This window comes from Cyrtonyx montezumae, unplaced genomic scaffold (genome assembly GCF_038088225.1).
Source record: "Cyrtonyx montezumae isolate F1298 unplaced genomic scaffold, pur_monq_1.0 scaffold_0, whole genome shotgun sequence".
In the NCBI taxonomy this organism is placed as follows: domain Eukaryota; kingdom Metazoa; phylum Chordata; class Aves; order Galliformes; family Odontophoridae; genus Cyrtonyx; species Cyrtonyx montezumae.
The window spans coordinates 51,022,221-51,048,234 of NW_027071824.1; the positions used below are offsets into that span (position 1 = coordinate 51,022,221).

Below are 26,014 nucleotides of genomic sequence, written 5' to 3' on the forward strand. Positions count from 1 at the left end.
TTCAGCTGTGCTTTCATCATGGAATCACAGAATCGCAGGGGCTGGAAGGGACCTTAAAAGATCTTAGAGTCCAACCCCCGCTAAAGCAGGTACCTAGGTCACACAGGTAGGTGTCCAGACAGGTCTTGAATATCTCCATAGAAGGAGATTCCACAGCCTCTCTGAGCAGCCAGTTCCAGTGCTCCATCACCTGCACTGCATAGAAGTTTTTCTTCATGTTAGCATGGAACTTCCTATGTTTAAGTTTTAGGCCATTACTCCTTGTCCTATTGCTGCACACCATCGAGAAGAGCCTGGCCTCATGCATTTGTCTCCCACCTCCCTTCAGATATTTATAAACATTTATCAGATCCCTTCTCAGTCTTTTTTTCCCCAGGCTGAACAGACCCACATTGCTCAGCCTTCTCATATGGAAGATGCTCTGGCCCCTAATCATCTTTGTGGCCCTCTGCTGGACAAGGAGATCCCTGTCTTTTTTGGACAGGGGAGCCTGTAAACCCTTGACAGGAGCCCAGAACTCAACACAGTAGTCTAAATGTTATAGAAGGCTATCAGGTTGGCCAAACACGATTTCCCCTTGGTGAATAAATGTTAACTATTCCTGATAGCTGTCTCTTCCAATTGTTTGGAGATGGCATTCAGAAGAAGTTGTTCCATCTCCTTTCCAGGGATGGAAGTGAGGCTGTGACTGGTCTGTAGTTTCCCAAATCCTTCTCCTTACCCTTTTTGAAGACTGGATTGACACTGGCTATCCTTCAGAAGTCTTCAGGCACCTCTCCTATTTGTCAGGACCTTTCAAAGATGATAGAGAGTGCTTCAGCAATCAATTCTGCCAGTTCTCTCAGCACATGTGGGTGCATCCCATTGGGGCCCGTTTATTTGTCTGTGTTAATTTTTGGCTAGACAATCTCTGACCAGATCCACTTCAACCAACTGAGTGTCTTTGCTTACTTCCAATGTCTAATATTCCTGAGAGCTAGTCTAGCGTTAAAGACTGAAGCAAAGGTGGTGTTCAGAATCTTTGCCTTCTCAGTGTCCCCTGGTACCAAGGCACCCACCTCATTTACTAGAGCTCCCAGATTTTCCCTGGTCATCTTCCATTAACTGTTGACATACTTAAAGAAACCTTTCTTGTTATCCTTGACCTCCTTTGCAAGGTTTAATTCCAAGAGGGCCTTAGCTGTCCTCGTTGCATCCCTACAGGCCCTGATAGCATTCCTATAAGTTTTTCAATAGTGTTTCTGAAATTGAAAACCATAGTATTTTCTAATGTCATGTTCAGAAAATACATTAATTGATTCAAGAAGGGAGGAGCCTGTTACATGTTGCCAGGTTGAAATAAATAAAAAAGTTAAAAATCCACACTAAGATGAAGCCTTGCTTCAACTGATATTTTCTATGTGTAGTAATGTCTAGTGTGTAATCTAGGGTGAGCAACTTCAAAGATTATTTGTTCTGTAGATAGCTCATAGTTCAAAGTATCTAGTGGAGTTTGGTTCTCTGTGGGTTTCCAGACTGGTGAACCAGGTTGTCTCTTAGGTTTCATGTTTCATATAATTAAGACAACTTAGATTTTATGTTAAAATAAAAAGAAAATACTTGCAAGCAAATTAGTTGAAAATGTATTACTTGGAGATGCAACAGCTTAAGTGTATACTTACTCTGTTAAAATCGGTGATACAAATGTAATTTTGTTTGGTGATTCCTGCGCTGTCATCACTGAACCTCTGAGCAGTAGAAGCATTACAGGCTTCTCAAGACCTTGGGACCTAACATGTTGGTTAAATAATTGAAGAGGTATTGTTATTTGGAAGATAAGGATCCAAGAAAGCATGTAGGGTTACTGTTTGATTCTAGAAACTGACGGCAGATCTGAGGACAAAGATTCCTTTGTGTACATTAGTTTGGAGGGGACTCCCCCAAAACAGATTTCCTTATCTACTTATAGAAAACCACTGAAGTATTGCAATATTAATTCCAAATGTTCATCATTGTTTTTAAATATAGAAATCTTCTGCCTGCTTTTTTTTTTTTTTTTTTTTTTTTTTACCTTTTTCCACTTAGCACAGTTAGTTATCATGTATGTTTGCATGCTTTTTTTTATGTATTGGAAACTTACATCCGAATGTTCTGCTTTTTTCTTTGTTTCCCCCCTAGTTCAAGTGGAAGAACAAATTTGTTCACTTACTTTGTTGCAATTAAGCTATCCTATAGTTAGAAGATGAAGGTTTTTCATATGGTTGTGTTGTTTTGATTTTCCTGATGCAAAAGTGTTAAAGCTGAGTACAATTTCAGATATTTGAGAGCATCTGCTACTCTTAGAAGAGTACATTCAGTGGTAGAATTCTAGGCCTACAAATTGCTCATGGGAGTTTGCTTTCCTTTCACAGAGACTTGCTGAGATAGATGTGGCAGTATCCTCAATAGAATGCTTCTGCTTATTTGGACACTTTGTCCAGTGTCTTTTAAGCTGTTGTACAGAAGCCATCTTTTCCCTCAGTGCTTTTTTAGTATATTTATCCTTTAAACAGATCATTCAGATGTGAAAGTACTGTTGCCTCCATTTTATGAGAAAGTACATCATCTACAGTAAGTAATTTGGTCCACGCATGAAGTCTCCCTAGGTGGGAAGTGAATCTCTTTTCTTTGATTCTTGGGTGGGTATTAATTCAGTGTGCACCAACAATACAAAGATTTCCTGATCTTAAAGAGAAAACATAGTTCTCCTCTCTAAGGATCTCTGCATCAAGGGTGAGGAATAATCAAGCTATAATTTATCACAGGCCCTTGTTTTCCTAATGGTGATGGCTTTTTTTTTCTCTCTTCATGAATGTAGAGGTATTGGTAGAAGGAACGGTTGCTAATTGAAGAATTATAAATAGTTGTACATCTCTAGCCAAGCACTCCACTTTGATTCAAACATAGTTAATTAAAAACTATTTCTCTGTCCCTTTTACAATTGTTACTGGAATAAATGTTCCCATATACATTAGAGACTGAAAGCTTTGATGAAATAAGTAATCCTGTATATGAAATATCATCTCTGAGCTCTGTGTATTTCTCTCTTTCTTTGCACTTTCTTGGAAAAAAAGATGGCTTGATTTTGGACTCTGGGAAATGTTGAGGTTTCATTGAAGAATTTACTTAAATATAATCTACTATTAAAAGACAATGAGACTAATATATTAAACTCTTATATTTTTGAATGTCATGACACATTTTAAGAGGGAAGGACTTTCCCAAGTTATGCTAGGGAAGAGATTTAGCTTCATCAAAGTGTTACCTGACTTGTTTCTGAATTCACATATGTATGATGTTCTTGCTTTCTGTGAGGGTCAAAGAATGATGGCCTCATTCCAAAGGTTGTATTGCCAGTGTAAAGTAGTCAAGTCTTGTCCTTTTTCAGTAGCTCAGTATTGAGTATTCTGTGATCAGTGTCTTGACAAATTCACTCCAGTGAGTGAGATGGTTTAAGTTCAAAGTATCATTTAACTTGTGCAGAGATGCTCGTGTTGCTCCTACCTAGCAGTCAGGATGGGGTAAAAGTACTCTTGTTATGACTTACTGTTTTTTGAAGATTCTTCCTGGGGAAATAATGAGGTGGCCTGGAGTATGGTAACTCTTTTTTTTTTTTTTTTTTTTTTTTTTTTTTGTGGGAAAGAAATTTGAAAGCAATAATTTTCTAATATTGTTACTGTTCTAAAAACTTTGACACTCTACTTTTCTAACATTTGTGCTATTTAGAAATTCAATTATTGGGATTTTTTTACATGGAATTGTTAATTCTCTCATTCTCAGTAGTCATAATCATTTAGAGGGGTTGGAGTTCGGATTTTTTTAATTATTTGATTTTGAATTTTTTATTGTGAGTTTTTTTTGTTTTTCTTTTTTTCTTCTTTGAAAATTTTTGATCAGGATAATTCAACAATAACTGGAAAGTATCTGTTTATCCATTAAAGATGCCAGTGTCTCATCTTCTGTTTTCTGTTGAGTTTGCTTTACTATTATAGTTATAGAAAGGAATCCCGTAGGACTTTTTTTTCTACGTCCTGGGGTGACGTACTTTGTGTATTCACATGTGTTCTTTTAATGCAATCTATATTTAATTAGTTTTGCTGCTTTGCAAAACTTAACATACCTCACTTAAAGTACTCTAATAGATTTCAAACATATAAAAGTCCTTTGTCTTTCATTAACTACATCCTTTTCTTAATCTCCAGCCAGGACTTTCCTAAAATCTTGGGATTTTGCCATGTATTTAAGTGCTGCTACATTCTTTTTGCTCCCATCCTGTTGTGTTGTATGATAGCCTGGGACAAATGTGTCATAGTTCAGTAGTTAAAATAGCAACTCTTGGGACAGCTTCAGTGAAGCTAATTACTTACTTTATTTACAGAAATTGATTATGTACATTTGTTCCCTATGGCTCTGCTTATGGTCTTAAAATGGGATCATTCTTGGTATGTAGCAGAAATGTTGCAGCAAAATATGTTTGCTTGTAGACTGACATTGAACTTTCCTCTAAAGCTGTGTATATCTACATTTAGTTTTAGTTTTCTGAACATGAAATGAGATTATGTCCATGCAGAATGTTTCTAGTACATCACACTTCAGTCTGTAAGAGTAACACAGTCATTTCCTAAACTAAGAAATATAGCATAGAAACCAAATGGCCTTAAGTTCTGTATGTAGAACATGAGAGAAACTGTATTGCAACTGTAGGTCATGTTCTGATTCATTTCTGGAAATATCAAATGCAAGGATTTTGTGTTTTAGAATCACCCTGTTTCATGCATAAATACAGAGGTTGAAGTGTCCTCGAGCTTCTTTCTCTTTATGTTGGAATCTTGACATCTTTTCTGTGTGGTGATACAAATTCAAAAGTAGAGCTTTGCCTGATGGTTTCTGTTTAGGTTAGTCTAATGAGAAGACACAGGGTTTCAGTGTTCCTAGGTAGAATGGACCATAGAAGGTTGTGTGTGTGGTTTCTTTTGGATGTTCTGAGACTGGTATTGACTTATGGGCCTAGTAGATTCCAGTCTACTTTAGTACTGGAGGATATAAACTGCATTGGTTTAGGCTCATCTGCATGCTGCACTCAGACATTCTTCCTGTGAGAGTGAAAGTCTGTAAGTGATAACTGCGTGAACTCACCCATTGCTGGAGTGTGAATCCTCAAATCCTTCTGTAGGAGTGGGCAAAAATTTGTCTGAGAGGATCCCTTCAGAAAGGGACTTGGGGATTCTGGTAGGTGAAAAATTGGATTTGAACTGATCATGTGTGCTCACAGCCCAGAAAGCAAATCATGTGTCCTAAGCTGCATGAACTGTAGTGTTGCCAACAAGTCAAGGGAGGTGATTCTCCAGGTGGGGTCTCACTGTACTGCATCCAGCTTGGGGGTCTCTGGTGTAAGAAAGACACTGATGGATTAGAACAGAAAATTTTATTCATATGGATTAGTTTAGAAAATTTTACTCTAATGGGAAGCAGCACTGGAAGTGGTTGACAGTGTAGATCCCCCATCCTTAGAAGTGTTCCAAGCCTGCAAGGATGGGCTTTGGGCAACCTTATCTACTACAAGCTGCCTCTGCTTCTGACAGAGGGGAAGGACTAGATGGTTATCCTTTCCAACCCAAACCATTGTATGAAATTCAGAGCAGATAGTTTTCTCCTAAATCTCTAATCTTCTCCTACCCCAAATACATATAAGATTTTCATGCGCTAGCTGTGGTGAATCTGTAGGTTCTTGTCATTTGAACACTTGTCAAGAACCTTGTCTAAATTTATTCCTGAACTGGAATAGAATAAGGTCCCTATTTTTTTCACATTTTTCTTTTGTACTGAGATTTGTCCAGTTTTATCTTAGCTCGAAGATATTTTTATAAGCTTAGCTCAGTCAGTTCTGTTTTCGCATGACAAAAAAGCACATCTCTGAGGTCACAGGCATGATAATCCTCAGGCTCTCTAGCCTGCTGTACTGAGAAATGACGTGTACATATGTTTGAGCAGATGGGTTGGGTCAAATGACCCCCCCACAGAGGTCCCTTCCAAATTCTGCCATGGTGTGATACTGTATAGTTTGCATTGTTTTTTTTTCTTTTTTAGATCATCCTGTGTGGCTGAACTTTCTGGTGGTCAGAAGAAATCAGTTCTTGCTTGTTCTTCATATCCAGTCTAGCAGTTTTGCATTCTCTTTTCCTTCTGGTTTCAGTTCTCCTAGTCATATAGAAAATTTCCATTTCAGGCTTACTATGGCTTTTTCTTCTAATATTTTGAGCAAGGATTACATCTGGTATGCATTCCTAATTGTAATGCATATAGCAGCTATCTTCAAAAATTAGCAGGCTTGCTTTCTTAATCCCTGTCTTGTGGGTTTCAAGTACACAAAAAGCTATATCTGGTTTTAATACTTCAGTAGCATTTTTGTCACTTGCTTTAATAGGTATGGGTTTAGGGCTGTGTCTAAAAAAAAAAAAAAAAAGTAAGGCTCACTTTCCTGACTAAAAAAAATACGTTTTTTTCCAGGTATTGATTCATTACTATGTTGGCTATCCATCTGTGTTGATGTTCAGCTGAACTCTTCTTTTCATAGACTGTAGCCAGTTTGCTAGTTTGAGTATACTGCAATATCCCAGGGCTTTTGTGTATTGCTCCTTTCCTGTGTTACAGCAGCACTTCTCATTTGTTGATTCACTGCTTCATTTAGTGCCTGAAAAAAGCTTATGAGTAAGCCACAGCCTTACTTAGATATCTGTACGTTTACTCAGCAGCCCTTTGCATTGTGTACTGGTGTGTTTGGTCTGTGACTTGCAAGTAACTCAACCAGTGCAGATCCCATTCTTTAACAGAGTTTGGGCTATGGAGGGGCTGTCTGGTTGCCAGTTATCACTGTCAGTTGTTGTGTTTATGTACACAGTGTGTCCATTTGTTAATAAAGCCATCATACATGTTGCTCACATGCAGAGTAGTTGCGATGTATGTGTGCTGTAGCACAAAACATTGTTATTTGCTGGAAAGAGGTAAGTTCTGGAAATCACTGCTAGGCTTTCGGTTTTCCACCGAGAGACTGAGGAGAGCAGTTGCACAGTCTGCACAGCGCTCCTGCAGAGCATGCTGTAGAGCTTCCACTGATTCTGCAGATTTAAAGAAAGCAGTGGGTAGGTGTAAAAACATCAGCTGGTTGCTGTGGGCAGTCACTGTTGTTCCAGCAGTTTGCTTCTGTCTGTGTCTCAAAAAAAAAAAAAAAAAAAAAAAAGAGAGAGAGAAACATGATATTTGACATGTTTAAAGCATAAAACTTTTTAACCTCATCCAATGCCAAGGCTTTAATTGATGATAATTGGTCATTCTGTTTGGTCTGAGCTCCTCAGTGAGTAGATCTGTTTTCTTCCTGTGGCTCTACTGGAAGCAATCCCCAGGAATCTGTAGTGGCTCAGCACAAACAGTGGCTGCTGCTCCTGGAGCCTGGGCCTCAGATACAGTACCACAACATCTGGTGCAATTTGATATTTTTACTTAAATGATGGAAGCAAATGACTGAGTTCTTACACTAATAGGGTAAGACTTGCAGTAACGTGGACTGTAAATAAAAATAGTATAACCAAATGTGATAAATGAGTGAATACTAACAAGGATCAAAGTATGTAACTGTACAAATCCATGTAACTTAGCTGCTTGCTGACTCAGAGCCTTCTGTCAGCAGCAGCTTGTTTGCTTTCCTGGCAGAATCAAAAATGAGGGAGTGATTCAGTGTGGATGGTTTGTAAGATTTCCATGGAACTAGATGGTAGTATGGTGCTTTGGTCATTTGAAAGCTACAGTGTTTTCTGTGATTGGTTTGGGGTTTTTGAACATAAAGGGAGTGGAGAGGAAGATGACAGGAGGAGGTATAAGGAAGCTTTATTTGTACATGTTTTTGTATTCAGTAATAAAGTGATGTTTTAGGTCAGCAAAAAATCTTAAATACTTGCAATTTAAATGAATATGCCTATGTTTTTAACTCACTTAACTTGACTAATCAGATGGTAGCTCTAAAAGAACTTTCAGTTCAGGAGGGAATGCTGGCTGTAGTGTTTCGTGGCGAGGAAAGAACAGAGAATACACTTTACAGATGAGACTAATAAAATAAATAAATAAAAGATTGGTGTTGACTGGAAGATCTCAATCGATGTTACTGTGCTTACCTTGTCCAAAGCAGAAGCTTGAGCTGTGGTCTTGGCTAACACCATGGTTTTCATGGTGTTTTTTCTCATTTGCTGTTATTGCAGACAGATGAAAGCTAATGCTGAGAATTAAGTATATTGTTAGAAGGCTAGAGACTGGCAGAGATGTCACAGGAATCAACGTGTTGAAAAAGTTGAGAATCACTAGCTTTATTCTACATTCCAGCTTACACTTAGTATCTAGGATATTGAATGACCTGATAGATGCTTTGGAGATTCCTTTCAATTTCTGGGAAGTTGTACACTCAGCCAAGTAAGGAATTGAAAGAATTTTAAAATGACCAAATTTTCACAAGGACTGGGAAACTGTTAAACCATCCAACACTAAATCACTATGCAAAATTATTCTTTGAGTGGTGTTGCTGTGTTATCATAAAGAAAACTGTTAGGATCATGGTTAGATTACAACAGAATTTGTCACTGTGTCTTCTAATCTTGACTGTTCTTTATTGCTTTAGTCAATAAATGAAATCTGAGAACTGCTCTGAATTGGTACTTTCTGTATTAACTAGATCTGAACTTGTTTAATTCATTTATGCTGTCTGCATAACCTGAAAATAGCCTGAAAAATTTCGAATTCTGTGGCTACTTAAATAAAGATGTCATTAGGAAATAAATGTTTACCTTCTCTTTTTAGGTCAGAAGACTTGTCTCCACTTACATGGAGTCTTTCCTTACCTCTATGTACCATATGATGGTTTTGGTCAGCATCCAGAGCACTATCTCCGCCAAGTGGCATTCAGCATTGACAGAGCACTTAATGTTGCTTTAGGCAATCCGTCTTCTACTATTCAACATGTTTTCAAAGTGTCATTAGTGTCTGGAATGTAAGTATGACCTGTTAAGATTCTTTTTTTACTTGTTTTGAAATGCTTTTTGCAGTTCTATTTAGATAATGCTTAGCATGGGATTGGATGACTATGGGCTCTTCCTTTCTCTTTATTTTTTCCCCTTTTTCCCTCTGTATGCCTTCATACAGGCCTGTACAAATCTTAAATAACTCTTTTCATTTGCTTTGATCTAACATAATGTATAGTTCATGACTCAAACATTTTGTAACTAAGTTGGATCCTACTGCCTGTTGTCTTCCAACTGTGTTCTTTTGAGTATTTTTTTTTTTTGCCTCTGTATGTTCCCAACATAACTTTTTCCTTGTCTGGGTTATCCTATGTTCCCTGTGACCAGGCATGCCTTGCACGAATCCACCTCTATGTCTTTTTTTTTTTTTAATAGTCCAGGATGGCACCTCTAGAAGGTACATCACAGAACTGTTGGGTCATGTTTTACATTGATCCTTCTGGCAGCACAGGGCATGAAGTGGAGGGTCATAAACATTACTCACTTATCTGTCAAACCAGCTGTTCTGCTTTGATATGGTGTTGCTTTCTATATATTATTACTGAATGTTAACATTTTAAGGATTTTCTTGATGGATTTTTATTTGACTTGCATAACTGAGGACTATAAAATGTGTCAAATTATGGTGAACAATAGGTAGCTATCCTGAAGGAACACAATTTGTATATGCATTGAGTTTTTCACCTGCAAAACAATGTAAATGCTAATTTTCAGTACTATACAGTGCTACTTTAAAAAAAAAATTTTTAATGGTCTTTTAAAATGTGTCCTTACTAAATGTTAGGTTTGGGCAGATAATCTTTCTGTTCTCAGCCAATTGTAGTGCTGCCTTCTAGATACTTCCAGCAAAGTGGCCACAGTATCTTTTTTATTTTTTTTACTTTTAATCAGGACTTCATTTTTGCAATAGAAGGAATGCTAACCCACCATATATATTTTTTTATTTTTATTTTTCTGAGAGCTGCATGAATATTGACATAACTGTTCATCTCAACGGTGTAGCCTGGGTGGTGTAAACTTCTGAAGGCAGTCTTTCCTCCTTGAATTAGTGAGAAGACATCAGGCAATGTAGGAACCTGCCTTTTATTCACCTTTTGTGCCTTAGAGCTTCAAAAGAGTCTTTACTGAAAACCAGATGCTCTTTACTTCAAAAAAGCATTGGAAAGACTGTTTGATATATTTTATTTGCTTGCATAAGAGACTAATGGGATGCACCTAAAAGAAATTGTACTTTAATCTTTTACCTGGGTAGGTAGACATTCTTGTGTGGTGACAGAAATATTTGTTTTTTTTCTGTTCTGACTGAAGTCAGGTTTTGGTTTTAGATGTTAAAGTGTCTTTGTGTTGGGAAGCCTGTATTTTTCTTCAAATCATGGAGATATCTTACCCATTTTTTTTTCTGTATTAGTGAGAAAGCTGTTCTGTAAACCCTTACAGGTTTAATAGGGTATTTGTTGCATTAGCTGCCAATGCCTCCATTAGTGGAGGTCCTGCAATTAACTGGTGAAATACATTTACTTTCTGTAGTGTGAAGTTAAAGTAGATTTTCTTATCTTACCTTGAAAGTATTGTAACTCCTACTTTCCTGACTTCCATGTCAATGTGAGTATGGGTCATTTGCCTTGCAAGTGCTGACTTCGAACAAGTTGTTTTTAATTTACTTACCTGCAGTGTTTTGAGCCATTATAACTCATTATATGTATATAAACTGTCATTAAGCTTATTACTATTTATGTAGAAGAGATTGCTTCATTATACAAGATCCCCTCTCCTTCTTTTCAGCATAACAGTTACAGTTTTGTTGCTTCAACTTATCTGTTTTAATACCATAAACATTTTTTAACAAGTGTACACTCTAGGTGTATATGTGTGTGTATGTCATATAATCACCAAGGTTGGAAAAGACCTCCAAGATCATCTAGTCCAGTGGCCCACCTACCACCATTATTTCCCTATTAAACCATGTTCCTTTGTACCACACCTGAATGTTTCTTGATCACATATAACATATGAACACATATGATCATACAGAAGTCAACTGTATTGTTGAGTTTGCATTTAATTTGGGACGGAAAAGCCTGTTATTACCTTTTTTAAAATATTGCAAGTAAGCATAAAAGCTCAACTTTTTAAGAATAGTTTATGGAGGTAACAATTGAATATATGCATTCCTGGACTAATGTTGACTTCAGTCATGATTGCTGCAAACTGTAGACTTCTTGCATTTACCCGCTGTGTTGAATTATGGATTTTTTCCCTAACATGCTGTATTACAAGCATGTTAGATTAGATTAGCATTCTTGATGCTGAAAAGTCAGTAATTCAGTCAAGTAATACCAGAATTAATATTGTCTGTGCAGCCTCAGCTTAGCCTTGACATATTCATTATGACATGTACTCTTTAATTGCATTCTCAAATCCTATTTTCTTCAGGATTCATGCCTCATTTAGTGCACGAGATGACTAGTAATCACTGAAAAGGGGGAGCTATTCATTCTTTTAAGCTGCTCTCATTGTTCAGTTATTTATATTACACAGCTGATATTTACTCATTTACACCTGATCTGTGAAATTAATGTCCTCAGTGACTTTGCTACAACATTTATCAGAAGAACTGAACGCTGTTTTTGAAGTAGTCCAGTGCTGATAAATTCAATGAAAGTACTATTATGATGGTATGGCATCAATGTGTTTACATATGGGGAAGACGAGGAACAGTGCTAAGCCAGAAGTGCTTAAGTGAACCTTTTAGGTAATTTGACATGCATAGAGCCTATTGTTTTCACCTTCAATGTTATGTAGTAATGTAGCACTCCCCTTCTTCAGCCATATTTTTGAGTACTCGGTGCTTCACCAAATAATGTGGAAAATACTTGAAATTAGTCATTCAGAAAATGGGTTGCAGCATTAAACACTTGTCATCTGGTGATCTTACCACCTCTAGCAGACTTGTGACCTATGACAGGAGCTTCCTGTTGATACCACCTGTCTGTATTAGACTGAAATTTCTAATGCAAATTGTGCAGTATAACCCAATCTTACCCCAGACATCTGCATACTTTTTTCCTGTTTTTTACTTTGCCTTCCTCCCCAGATTCAAATGTGTATGTGTTCCACATCTGACCCCACTGAGTCACTGTCTTTTATGAAATGTTTGCAGTGTTTCTATTCAGAAATACATGTTTTCAATAGTTTATAATAACAATGGGTTAAGATTCTGTAGAATTTGTAAAGAATTGTCATATGCACCAGGAGCACTTAAGGTTTTGAAATTGAATGAAAATGTATTATTAAGAAATACATTTGGATTATAATGATTTTTGGCACGATGCTTGGAATTTTCATTTTCCTGGATATGTATGCAGTTCGTCTGTTTTGTTTTTTCTTCTAGATTTTAATATGCTTCATGTTAAATTGCAGTTGAATAAAGGCCACCATTTAACTGGCTAACCTCTTGTTTTTACTTCTTCCTCTCCAGGCCTTTTTATGGTTACCATGAGAAGGAGAGACAATTCATGAAGATCTATCTTTACAATCCTGCAATGGTAAAAAGGTATGGATACAGTATGTATGATATGATACATGTATGATACAGTCAGATATGAAGTTCTGGCTGATTTCCTTCTATCTAGAATGGAAGAAATAAATTTTGGAGCGATATTCACCTACGTCTGAACAGTAGAAGTAATAAAAGTATTGTACAAGCTTTTCAAAACAGTAGGAAAATTACTAATTATAAGTATGCTAATAACAGTATTTTTAAAGGAGTATCATGTTTGCAAAATAGAACCAAATTATACATGCTTCTAGTTGCCTTGTATTAACTGCCATTTTTATGTAGTTTAACACATTTGCATCATTTTATTTTTCGTATAACACTTAACAAAAACAACGTTTTATATGTTGTACTCTTTCCTACTTTCTCTCATGAGCTCTCATCTGGAGTACTGTGTCCAGTTCTGGGGCTCCCAGCACAAGAAGTTGTTAGAGCAGGTAAAGAGGAGATCAGATGGCTGGGGCCACCTCCCCTAAGAGAACAGGCTGAGACAGCTGGGGCTCTTAAGTCTGGAAAAGAAAAGACTGAGAATACCTGGTAGTGGGCTTCCAGAACCTGAAGGGGACCTACAGGAATGCTGGAGAGGGACTTTTTATAAGGGCAGGTGGTGACAGGATGAGAGAAAATGGCTTTAAACAGGAAGGTGGATTTAGACTAGATATTAGGAAGAAACTCTTTACTGTGAGTGTGGTGAGACACTGGAACAGGTTGGCCAGTGAGATTGTGGATGCCTCTCCCTGGAAGCACTCAAGGCCAGGCTGGATCCAGGGCTTTGTGCAGCCTGGTCTAGAGGGAGGTGTGCCTGCCTATAGCAGGGGGGCTGGAACTAGATGATCTTAAAGGTCCTTTCCAATCCAAACCATTTGATATGTTTCTGTGATAATAGAAGTGCATTTTGTTAGTTTTTACATTTTACATTCCAGTGCCCATTACTTTTAGATTCAAAATTGGGTAGTTGTTTTTGTTTCAGTAACAGTTTCTGTAATGCCCTATTAAATGAAAGCACAGTGCTTGGTTCTCAGACTTCCTGAATTTAGTGCAACTACTGTGACAGTGATAAATAAAGAGAAATTATTTAGCCAGCATGAACTGAAATCCTTAATTGCTTTCTATTACCCATCGTAACCTTTTTAATGATTGCCTGTACAGTTCTGCATTAAGGTAAATTTTTATCTTGATGTGATCTGTACATGTAAGACTTGGTGACTGTTGGGTGACAGTCATTTGGATTTTTGGAAATTCTCATGTTTGAATTACTTCTACCCAAAAAAGGACTGACACTTCACAAAGTTTATTACTTTAATCATTCTAGATAAAACTTTATTGTTTTAATCTTATTTGTTGCATTCAGAAATACTTAGCGTTGTTCTTTGATTTAGAAATATCATACTATTTTGAGATAAATTTATTGCACTGATTTATAATTATGCAAATGCCTGCAATTGCTTTTTAATGTGCAGATGTTTAAAATGTGCTTCACAGAAGCTATTAAAATGCTGCTTCTGTGTGTACAGTATGAAACTTTAAAACGTTGCAGAACTTCTTCATAAATGTACCAGGGAGAACTGGAGAGAGATTCAAAGTTATTACTGGTTTGTAGGCATACAGATGCCATAGTTGTTCTGTAAAAGAATTTCCATGGACTGTATCAGCTTAGGACATGTTGCAAAGATAGTACATAGTATGATTTTTTTTCCAAGGGTTGTTGGTTATTTTTTTTTCTTCGGTCTTTTTGTTTCTTTGTTTGAGCTCAGATTTACAGAATTAACACTCAGTGTTCATTATTAGGATGCAGCATTTCAGGGAATCCATTCTTGTGAACATAAAGTTCTTAAGTTAAAAAACTAAGGCAAATACACACTGAATATTTTATATTTTCCTTTGTATGTGCTTTATATTTTAATACATTTTGTATTTTGATAAAAATCATACAACAGCATTGTTGTACTGGAAACAATTGCAGTATTATGTTCTAATTTATTTTTAATTTTAGAGTATGTGAGCTTCTGCAAGGTGGAGCCATAATGAACAAATCTTACCAGCCTCATGAAGCCCATATTCCCTACCTCCTTCAGCTCTTCATAGATTACAACTTATATGGAATGAATTTAATAAACCTGGCTGCTGTCAAATTCAGAAAGGCAAGGAGAAAAAGTAAGGAGTTTTTTCTTTCAACTAAACAATTGTTTTTAAGGCTAAAATAGCATTTTTTAATATTTGGGTTAAATGGGTATCACGTCTTGTTTCATTATAGTTTGTCTTCTGTGTCAAAATGAAGCCCATATATACCTTTTCATCGATTTTCCTTTTTATGTCTCTGTATTGGTTTTGGGGAAAAGCCTGTCCCATGAAAATGAGGTGCTATATATGAAAGAACATATTTTGTCAGCACTGTGGCTTTGTCCATTTCTCACAAGGTGTTCGTGCCTCTTTTTGAGTTAGGCATTAGAAAATAAAATTTTCTTTTAGGATACGATACTTACTTGAATTTACACAAAAGGTAGCGTAGTAATCATGTTGTTTTAATTGTATTGATATTTGTTTTTTATCCCTACACCAATTTAATTCATTCTTACTGTAGTAATGCATTTGCAATCTAGCTAGATTTTTGTAATGCTCCACTGTTTTTAATTAGAATGCTTCTGTTTGTACCAAGGTCGTTTGCTCAGTGCTGAAACATGAAACATAAATGCCTGAGCAAAGGAGATATTTTTGATTTTCATTAAAAAAAAATAATTTGACTTTCTGAATGTATACTCTTAGATAAAACTGAAGATTGGTAAGAACATATATAATGTTACTTAAATGCTTCAGTATAAAAGGGAGATAACACTAGGCAAAACATCATGTCTTTGATACTTACATTTGGAAAACTAAATATTTTTTGTTAAGTTATTATTGTTCTTATAGCTTAAGCAAACTTTCATAAGAGTGGTAAAATATCTTTTGGTAAAATCAGAAAATGAATTATACTGCCTTCAGTTTTTTCCCCATACTTTTTTTATTTGTGTGTATCTAAACAATAAATTAGTGCATGGATTTCGTAACATCTAAAGAAAACACTCTTTCCATATGCAACAGTAGGCTACACTTTTCAGTGTACACTTTAATGTCATAACTGTAGAAAATAAACAATAAACCAAAAACCACCTAATCCAGAGACAAGTATCTTCAGGACCATCAGTCCTGAAGAGGTTTAGTCAGGTACCTTCCACACATCCATTGTGGTCTTTTGGAGACATGCTAACAGTATCGAGTAGTTACTCCCATTGTTCCATAGTTCTCTCTTTGGCATGAGAGATGACAGAGACATCAGCTGTTTATATTCTCCTTCATCATTTACTTAGATGTGAGAGACCTATATTTTAATGGGATGAAGAGAAAGGGGTGGAGCAGGAGCAGGGGCTTAAACTATTCTTGCAGTGGAGAAAACCAAGAGGATAAAAGCAAGAACCTGACAGTCCTAGCTTAATCAGATAGTAGAAGTAGTACTCCTAGCAAGATGAGTACTGTTTCGAGTGGCTCCACATCACACCTGCTTCAATCTATTGCAGCTCCTGGAGAAGGGATTGCTATCTACTACTCCTAGCACAGCAGCTTAAAGACAAAGGGGTACAACATATAGAGGCAGTGCTGCTGAGTGGCCATCCCTTGCACAACAGACATAGGAAGGTCCAAGCTGAAACCTGTCAAGCTGGTAAAGAAGGCACAGCCTCTGCTTATGGCTAGCATACGTACCATGTTTATTTTAGTCAGCTGTAGTTTGTAACATATGTTTCTTTCTCATAGATTTCAGTAAAAGCTTTTGCCAAAATTAGTACAGCATACTTAACTTGTAAAAGATGTAAAAAACATGTTGGTAAGGAATGTAAAATTCAATAATAAATCTGTTGCTAGATGTAAGCAGTCAGCTCAGAGTACCCATTTCCATATGTTTGTTTGTCATGGAGATGGGCAGACAGTTTTGAAGGCTGTGAAAGATCAGCAGGTAAATTTTTCTAACAAGAATACCCTGCCCTCAGTAGCTTGCATCCAGAAGACACAGAAGTTCCTCTTTAGTTCAGATCCTTCCCTTAATGGATAGTTAAGGAATAGGGCTGCATTTGTGCACCACATCCAAATAAAACTATTAAAAAACTATTACATAACTTTTATTACTTTTAAGAAGTTGGATGTTCTTCTGTATGACACTAAAAGACTTTAGTGTGTCTGTGTTACAGTCTTAAAAAATCTTGTCAAGAAAAGGGGATATTAAGTGTTGTTAAATCTCCAGTCTATGTGAGTAACATTACTGAAGGAAGAAGCAAACTGATACAGGAACCTGAGCTTCACTTTCTAGATGTATTCAAATACTTCTAATATGATAAAACTGCTCTGGTGTTTGAAATGCTTATTATTTTCAAAAATTAGTATGTTGTTGGCAAATTTTCCCTGTTAACTTACTGTCCTTCCTAGCTGCTGTGATGTGTTGTCCTTATGACACACAGCTATTCAGTTCAACAGTGCTTAGAGTTTATAAGGCATTTTTGGCATAATGTTTCACAGTTCTGTAGTAATACTGTAATTCGTGGCTTTTCTGCTAAATGAGCTGTTCCTACCCTTGTTATTCTAGGTAGTGGAAAATTAACTGAGAAAGTTTGCAAAACTTGCTTTTAAAACTATATAAGAAAACTACATGTTCTAGTGAATATTTATTGAAAGCTTCTGACAGTTAAATTGATGCTATCTTCAACAATTTTAGAAGTTTTTCGTATTAATACAGAAGAAAAACCTGTCAGTTTGTGGCACAAACCAATATAGCTGAGCAAATTCAGGGTTCCAGCTGCTCTTTTGCATTGAAGTAGAAGACATTTTTTTTTAAAGTTTTCTCCTCCAATTCTCCCTCCTCTGTCTCCATGCATAGGCTTTTTTCCTTCCTCATGCTACATTCTATGTGTATTGTTGCTCCCCCTTCTGAGGAGTGAAGGTTCAGAAGGAGTCCACAAAGGAAGTGGTGAATCTTCAGAGGGGACTTCTTCAGCATGACCTTCCTTATCTTGATACCCCCATGCAAACTTAAAAGAATGTTTTCTGAATTTGTAGATCAGACGTCTACTTTCCTTTTAGGTTTCTATGTAGCTGCTGCTGCATCTGGCCACACATATATTGTGTATATTTGAGATGCATTAATAGGTAAGAAGGACAAAACGTATGAAGCAGAATTGGTTGTTTACTTTGGCTTTTTTTTTCCACTGGGATCTGACCTGAGGACCCAGACACTTGGGTATCCTGAATTTTACCTAAGGCTAAGTAAGCATACACTGAAAGAAGAATGCTATAATTTAGGTTTAGATAGAAGTAGACCACAGCAAATCTAATTCTGTGTGTTGAAAACATTTTTCATTTTATACGTGCCTACATATAATTAAGAAAGTCAAGTCATTTAAATGATCTTTTGAAGCCAATGTTATGCAGTGTTATTTATTCTTCAGAAGCATTTTGATAACATTAAATAATAGCTACAATTTCTGAAGCATAAATGAACTAGCTTCTCCTACTATTTTTCTTTCTAGGTGATTCATCAGGTGGAAGTAAGCATCACAGAATCAATTCTGCAGCAAATTCGAACAGTTCTTCTTTCATCGAATGGGAAGAAGATGAAATACCAAGGTCAGCATGTCTAATTTTTTCAGCTTGTATGTATTACTAGGTTCGGGTCCCACTTTTAAGGTTGACACAAAGGATTGATATTTTGTTTCTTTGTATTTTGATCATCTGAGACTAGGTATATCTTGTAAGCCCTGGTAGAAATCTGAATGGGAAATAACAACAACAGTGTTTAAAATTTATTTTTCTGTTTCTTAGAAAATGTGTTTCAAGCTAATGACTTCTACAGTAAAGCAAAATAAATTAATAGGAGGGCTGCTCCAAAAGTAATGCCTCCTATTTCATTAGTTGGCCCACAGCATCAGGAGAGAATGTTGGTGGTATGACAGTAGAGGTTGAACATTCCTGCTTGTATTCCATTGCATGTTGTTGCCACGCCACAGATGGCAGCAGAAAGGCAGTCTGACACAATGACATCTGACCTGGAAGTGCATATGAAGTGAAGGTGTGGAATTGAATTCCTCCATGCAGAAAAAGTGACATCCATTGATGTTTATCGATACTTGCTGAATGTTTATGGAAACCAAATGCTGAGGTGGTGGGTGGTGTTTCAGCAGTAGCAACAGAGACAGTGTACTAGTAACTGTACTAGTGCAGATTTTCACAGGCATGGCATACAGGCTTCTATTGCTAGTGAAAATACATAGCTAATGATGTTGACTATGTTGAAAAACAGTGTGCTATAGCTGAGAATTTGCTCTATCAAATAGTATTTTTATGCTCTTTGCATCTGTTGTATATTCCATGAAAATAAATAAGAGGCATTACTTTCAGAGCAAACTACTTAATTATAGAGAATACTTTCACATCAGTTTGCAGATTCTTTTTTTGTAATCAGTCTTAAGTAAGATGAATAGTGTGCTGCCCAAGTATTCCAATTTGACCATGTCAAACAGTAGTATGTAAGAATCTCAGTTCAGAATTTTTGTGTCTGTCTTCTATGCTCCTCTTTTATTCTAGACATTTGCTAGCCTACAGTTTGCAACTTGGAATAACTTTAATAAGAAAAAGCATATGTTTGCATTCCTTAATACAAGGCGTTTTTCCTTTTCCTTTTTATCTGAGTGATAATCTTCCAGTTGGAATTCCTTACAAGTTCACATAGGATCTTTTATCCCATTTCTGAATTCCATCCTATTTCTAGTTCTCAATTATACAGTTTGTTTTATGATATTGTGATCTGACTGCAGTATGTCTGACAGCCTGCCTTATCAACACATTTTATTAGTACACTCCTGCATTTCCTGTCAACAATATTAACAAGATGTGAAACAAATTCAGTCCTCAGAACTTGTCTATATTCATTGCTAAGAATTTTCTATCAACCCTCCTATCTTTTCTCTATAACCAGTAGGAATTTTACCTTCAGCCAGCTTTTTACTCGCTTTAATAATTCAGGAACTAATTTACATCTCCTCCAACTTAAATTGCTTCCCATTTGATATTGTGTCAAATGTTCCTTTGTCTACAAAATAAATTATTTTATTACAGGTTTGCTATCATGACTGTGTTTCAAGTGCTGTAGGATATACATGCCACTGCAAAGTAGCAAATCTAAACTATTTTCCATTCATGATTTTCCTTTTTGCTTTATCTACATGAAATTCTTTGCCTCATAATTTCTCCTGGATTAACTAACTATAGGAAACATCAACTTGAAACGGTGTTGTTGTAATCACAATCTTATTATTATCTTATTAGTTTGTCCCACTTTCAAATTACCTTCCTACTTCATTTCCTTTAAAATTCTGAAAACATTCACCCACATTAGTTGAATTATCCTGTGAGTATTGTGATCAACCAAGTTGAGGATAATTCTCACACAGTTAGAAGTATAGGGGATTTCCATCCAAAGAAACCTTTGCAGTTGTTACCTAAGTAATTCTCTCATTCAGTGCAGTTTTATTCTTGCAGTCTGTAACATTACTAGATACATGTAAAGCTGTCCTTCTGCCTTTTTTTCCTCCTCTTTTTTAACAAAGTACATTCTTAATTCTAAACATTAGCTTTCTATGTATAGCTATGTTCTTTGTTGTGTGATACCAGCACAATCTCTTCATTCAGTCTCCTTGAAGAGCTCAAGTTTAAATATTTAAATGCTTTGTGAATTTCTCGGTACAAGGTTTTTCTTTACTGCGTTTCACCATCTGACTGCTGTTTCCAGCAGTGCTTGGAGTGTCTCTTACCTGTCATTACTGAACTCTGAAGTCTTTGTTCTTCATTTATATCAGCTTTCAGTATCTTGTAAATATTCTGCTACTTGTTACCTGGTCATTGTTATTAGCTGGTCTTTCAAGGGAAAGCAGAAGGGGAAAACAATCAAATGATACCACATAATGCAGAGGACTGTCTTGTATAAATATGAAGATATCTGTTCAATTAGTTTTGTGTACATTCAGAATCAGCTTAGAGAGATTCCAACATGTGTTTGCCACATCCTTGCTGTGTGTGATACCAAGTTCTCTTTTGTCCAAGTTGGCATTTCTCGACTTTTCTAGTATAGCAAATGTTGAAATCTGATGCTGGATGGGTGTTAGGTAATATGCAAAATATTGTTTTAAAGTTCTGTATATAACAGTAGCAGCATAATGTGTGATTAAATACCAGTGATTAATTCTTTTTTCAAAAACACATCTAAAAACTGTGCCAAACTTTCTTGGTGACTGAATTCACTGCTTAGTACTGGATAGCACTCTACTCCCAGTATATTCCATCCATCTCCTGTCTTGCTGCTGGTACATCTCTTGCTGATATTTTAGCTTACTATATTAAGCCAGAAGCAGTTTTTTTAGATCTAATTCTGGAGTGGTTCTGTTATGAAGTGGGCAAATGTCCAAAGACAGTAGTGGCTGGGAATCCCTGATGTTGTAAGGCTTTTAGGTATGATGCAAGATGGTGTTAGCAGATATGGAACATATAAGGCCTACTTCAAAACAGACGTTACTCACTTAAACCTGATAGTGCTATCCAACACCTTTAACACAAGGAGTTCTTCATGTGAGACACATTTATGGTATTCCTTTGGTAGATGTTAATAAATGATGAAACACTTCCATGGGTTCCAGCGAGAACTTTCTGGTAACGATCAGATTTGGAGTAATCGCATGATCAAGTTTCCCACTTGATCATGGTGTGTTAAAAGCAGAATGATTGTTAGGATGTTTTTTGACAAGTGTTTTCTTCCATAAATCCTAGATCTGCTATCGAGCTCTAGTGTATGTGGGAATGGCATATAATGCTATTACAGTCTAACAGTTATGTAATGTCAAAGATTTCTACTAGATTTCTGGCTGTCATGATTGCTTTTCTCGCTTGTGAGAATGTACATATTTTTATGTAGCCGCTTGGTCTCTAATTAAATGTGTGTATTATTCAAGTCATAGGAACATACTGCAGCTGAAGAAAGTTCTTCCATGAACAGAATATGGAATATTAAAATAATTATGTGAAAGGGTAGAGTCCTTGTCAGTGGAATGACACCTTTTACTTACTCTATGGGATTCATTTTTTATCTGCCGTCCTTAGTTTAACATTATAAATACCTGAGACAGTCATCAAAGAACTCATTTCCCTACCCTGTCATTAATGTTCATGAATTAAGACACTGACCTTGATGTCCATTCTTCAGGATTTTTGAGGGCTTTGAATGTAGCAAACTGTAGTGGTTTTAATAGTTTTAATAGTTTTAATACTATGTCAATTCTTGCTTTAATTCAGTGTCTCTCAGCACCTGATGAACCAAACCTCAGTACTGTCTTTGAGCAGAGCTTTCATCCTAATTTATTATGGCAGTGGATAGTGTCAACAAACTTCAAAAAATAAAGACCCTTCTCCTGAATTTCTCTTCCTGTTCTCGAATCAAATTAATTGATTTGGAGCTTTTTCTACATATATACGTTAGATTTGTGTTTTAGTTTTTCAGTTTTGTGTGTGGGTATAACAGGGAATTTTAAATGAATTTTAAATATATCTCTAGTAGCCTAGTCATGGCAGCACATTGTTCTGCAACTTTCATTTGTCTTGCTTTTCAGCAGAGTAAGCTTAGTTCTCGTAGAGATAGGTTTCTGTGCTCTTCCCCACTTAAAGTCGCCTTTGATACATCTGTGTTCTGAGTTGTGCCTTGCAAACAATTCTGGTTTTTGTTTTACAAAAGCTTAGATGCTATGAAGAGAGTTGACTAGGACTTTAAGTGATATTTTTCCAACCTTGTTTTAATAAAAATAGCCTCAAATTGTGATTTTTTTTTAGATTACATTGACATTATCTTGTCTTTTGCAGTATGATATGAGTCCAGTGGTTAGTCTTCTATATACATATATATTTATAGGGCAATCTATGGAGCAGACTACTTCGGGTGTCTCTCAAGAAATATTAACTGCTAGTCAGCTATATTTGTTTGTGTGATGTTGTGAGTGTTTGAGATGAGCAAACCAGCAAAAGTAACAGCAGTGTTTTTGCAGCTTCCTCCCTCGCTGTTGTTTCCCAGTGGTCTTGCAGTTCTTTTAGATTATGTGATCAAAATGCAAGTTTCAGGTTGCTGCAGGTCCTGTCACCTGCAGTGCAGACAGTCTCTGAATGGTTTGAGTATGAGCACCTGAAGTACGTGATGTGGAAAGAATGCATTTTGATCATCTTATAGATTTGTTTCTCAGTTGACATCGTGATTGTTAGGAAAAGGAGGTGATGACAGTGGATAGTCCTTTAAGTGTACGTTAGGTCATGGGCAGTCTACTTCAGCTAGAAGACTGAGCTGCTTTGATGTATAAATTCTGTGATCTCCTCTTTTAATTATTAGAACTGCTCAGAAATAGTACTGTTGACTATAGTACTGTTGACTAGGGAGGCTGGTAGCCATATGTTAATATATATTATCTTACAGTTGTTAATGGATTCTATGTAAGTACTTTACAACTTCTACCAGGCTACTTTTTGACTACTTTTTTCATTTGGTGATTCATTTACAACATGGACTACAAACTGCTCTTTCCATGGGGTGTTTTCTGAAAAGTAGTTAGAATTTTGCTCGTACAACAGAAGTAATGTATCTAAGCAGTTTAACTTTATGTTTCTTTCAGAGTTTTAAGTAGCTTAATACTTACCTTCCACAGAAGATGCCAGAGAGCTTCAGCTTTTTATGACATTTGCTACCTATCTGTGCTATAGTGTCTTCTATTGAAGGCTTACAGACAGGGTTGGAAATGCTGTTGAATTACATTTTAAAGACCACGTTATGATTCTTGAGGCTGTGTTGCTACAGTAGGTTATTTAGGAATGCATGCAAATGTTGAGTCACCAGTTAATGTAACATATACAAAGAATCCTAAAAAGAGCATATTTTAGTTAAATAATAGCCTATTTTAGTTTTCAGTGCTTTTGAATAGATTTTTTTTATCTTTCCCTAAAAATTTTGAAAGGGTTTCCTAGAGTCATAGAATGGCTCAGGTTGTAAGGGACTTTAAAGCTCATCATGTTCCAAACCCTGCCAGGGCTGCCACTTCCCAGCTCACCTGCCTGGGACCCCATCCAACCTGGCCTTGAGCACCTTCAAGGATGGGGCACCCACAGCTTCTCTGTGCAGCCTGTGCCAGGGTCACACCAGCCCTCTTGAGTAAAGAATTTTCTTTGAACATCTACCTTAAGTCTTTCCTCTTTCAGTTTAAAACCAGTCTCTCTTGTCCTGTCACCATCAGAATGCTCATGTCAGTCTCTTAACGATTTTTGCAAGCTCTCTTTTAAGGCAACGATGAGCCTTCTTTTTTCCAGGCTAAACAAGCCCAGCTCTCTCAGCCTTTTTTTTGTAGGAGAAATGCTCCAGCCCTCTGATCATCTTCAACAGGCTTCCACATAAACCTTAGAGAAAGTTTCTTTCTTAGATTCTTCCATGGATTCCTTAAAATTAGTTAATTGGTAGCAACAGGTGAAGGCCATTGACATTAGCAGATCTGTTCCTTAAAAGGGTGATGATCAGGTTGTTAGAAAATAAGCTTGAATCTGTCTCTAATATTTCAAGACTTTACTAAGTCAGTTATCCTTACTTGTACTTATGTTTGAGATGCTAATACTTTGTTTATTTTTATCAGTCTTCCCTCAAGCATTTGTGAGGGGAGGAGAAGAGAGAAGAAAAAAAAGATGTTCTGAAAAATAAACATTTTTTGCCTCTTCTTTTTTTTTTTTTTGTGAAGGGTTAATGAGGAAGGAAGGTTTTTGCTGCTATTTCTTCTGGATGTAAGATCATACTAACATGGATGGCCCTATTGGGAGAGATTTCTACAGGACATTTCATACTGTATTTGATGGGGAGAACATTATTATAAATGCTGTAGTATTTAGAATTGTTTACCAATTATTTCTCTTCCCACAAAAAAACAATCCCTTTAAACTGAAGTAACAATTTCTTTCACCTAATTAGGTTTGGATATGACCATTAATTTAATACTTTGTAGGTTAAGATGTGAAGTAGTAATTCTGTATTCATTCCCTTATCCTCCTGAAGTACTTCCGATGTTCATTCAGTTAGAAAACAGTGATTATGCATGTTTAAAAATAACATACTGATAAAATTAACCTACTCTGTTTATGTTGTCATAGTTCTTTAATGTTGAAAGGTGTAGAGCCACAAAGTACCTGTGAATTGGAGGTGGACGCAGTAGCTGCTGACATTTTAAATCAACTGGATATTGAAGGTGAAGCATTGATAACTTTTCACATAAATATTTTATAACAGCAACTATATTGTCATCTTCTTTTAAGATTGAGCTCAGTTAAGGCACAATCCAGATTTCAGTGTTAGTAATCTATTAATTTCTACATTTCTAAGGTTTATGAGAAGATAAATAAATAACCAAATTGAATAAACTCCAGAAGAAAGCATATTTTGAGAATAGTTTTTATTTCTGAGCAGCAAGGAAAATAAAAGACTTTGTTAATGGACTACAGAGGGCTTCATATCTACAAGTGAAAAACCAACATCACATATATGTGTATATATATTCATGCACTAAATATACGTATGCAAATTTGTGACAAGACCTGTTAAAGATCTGGAAAACAAATTGTATGCCATAGCTTTAACATAACACTGAATTCTTCAGTATGGCAAGAATTGCAGTAAAAATAATTAAAGGTTAGAATGGCAAGAGTTGAAGATGTGTTTTAGTAAGCTTTTTTTGGTTTGTTTTGTTTTTTAATATGGGGGAAAGAATGCATTTCATCATGCTGACAGACTTCCCTTCACCTATTGTGTACTTTAGCCCAGATTGGTAGAAACCCTGGATTGCAAGCTATATGGGAAGATGAAAAGCAGAGACGGAGAGAGAAATGTGAATCATCGCAGATTAAGACACCAGATTCTCAAGGTAAAAACAAACAAACAAACAAAAAAGTATATTGTGCAGGTATTTGTCCCATTTTCAGTGGGAAACGAGTAGAAGATAGAAATCAAATGGGTGTATCAAATTTCAGGACTTCTTAGATATATTCTTTCCCATTTTTAAGCTTACTGATTGACCAGCATGTGTATTTGATATTAAAGTAAGATATAAAACATTTCATTCTGTTTGCTGCGGAGTATGCTAGGCTGAATGAATGATAACGACAGTTAAGATTTTATACTATATGATGAAAAACATTTAAATGTTTAAATACTAGCAAAATTAAATCTGTTATCCTGAAGCTTCCCATGGTATTTATGCATAAGACCAGTTCCTTTGAGTTAAAGCTAAGGTGATGTTAA

The 26,014-nt window shown here is 36.2% G+C and overlaps 1 protein-coding gene across 1 annotated transcript in view; it reads left to right on the forward strand.

Moving 5' to 3' along the window:
* Nucleotides 1-26,014, forward strand: part of REV3L (REV3 like, DNA directed polymerase zeta catalytic subunit) — a 111,027-nt gene that overhangs the window by 36,062 nt on the left and 48,951 nt on the right. Inside the window, exons 2-7 of the mRNA XM_065735017.1 lie at nucleotides 8,860-9,049; nucleotides 12,559-12,633; nucleotides 14,630-14,790; nucleotides 18,189-18,285; nucleotides 24,871-24,965; nucleotides 25,533-25,637. Coding sequence (XP_065591089.1) covers nucleotides 8,860-9,049; nucleotides 12,559-12,633; nucleotides 14,630-14,790; nucleotides 18,189-18,285; nucleotides 24,871-24,965; nucleotides 25,533-25,637 — 723 coding nt within the window. The remainder of the gene's footprint in view (nucleotides 1-8,859; nucleotides 9,050-12,558; nucleotides 12,634-14,629; nucleotides 14,791-18,188; nucleotides 18,286-24,870; nucleotides 24,966-25,532; nucleotides 25,638-26,014) is intronic.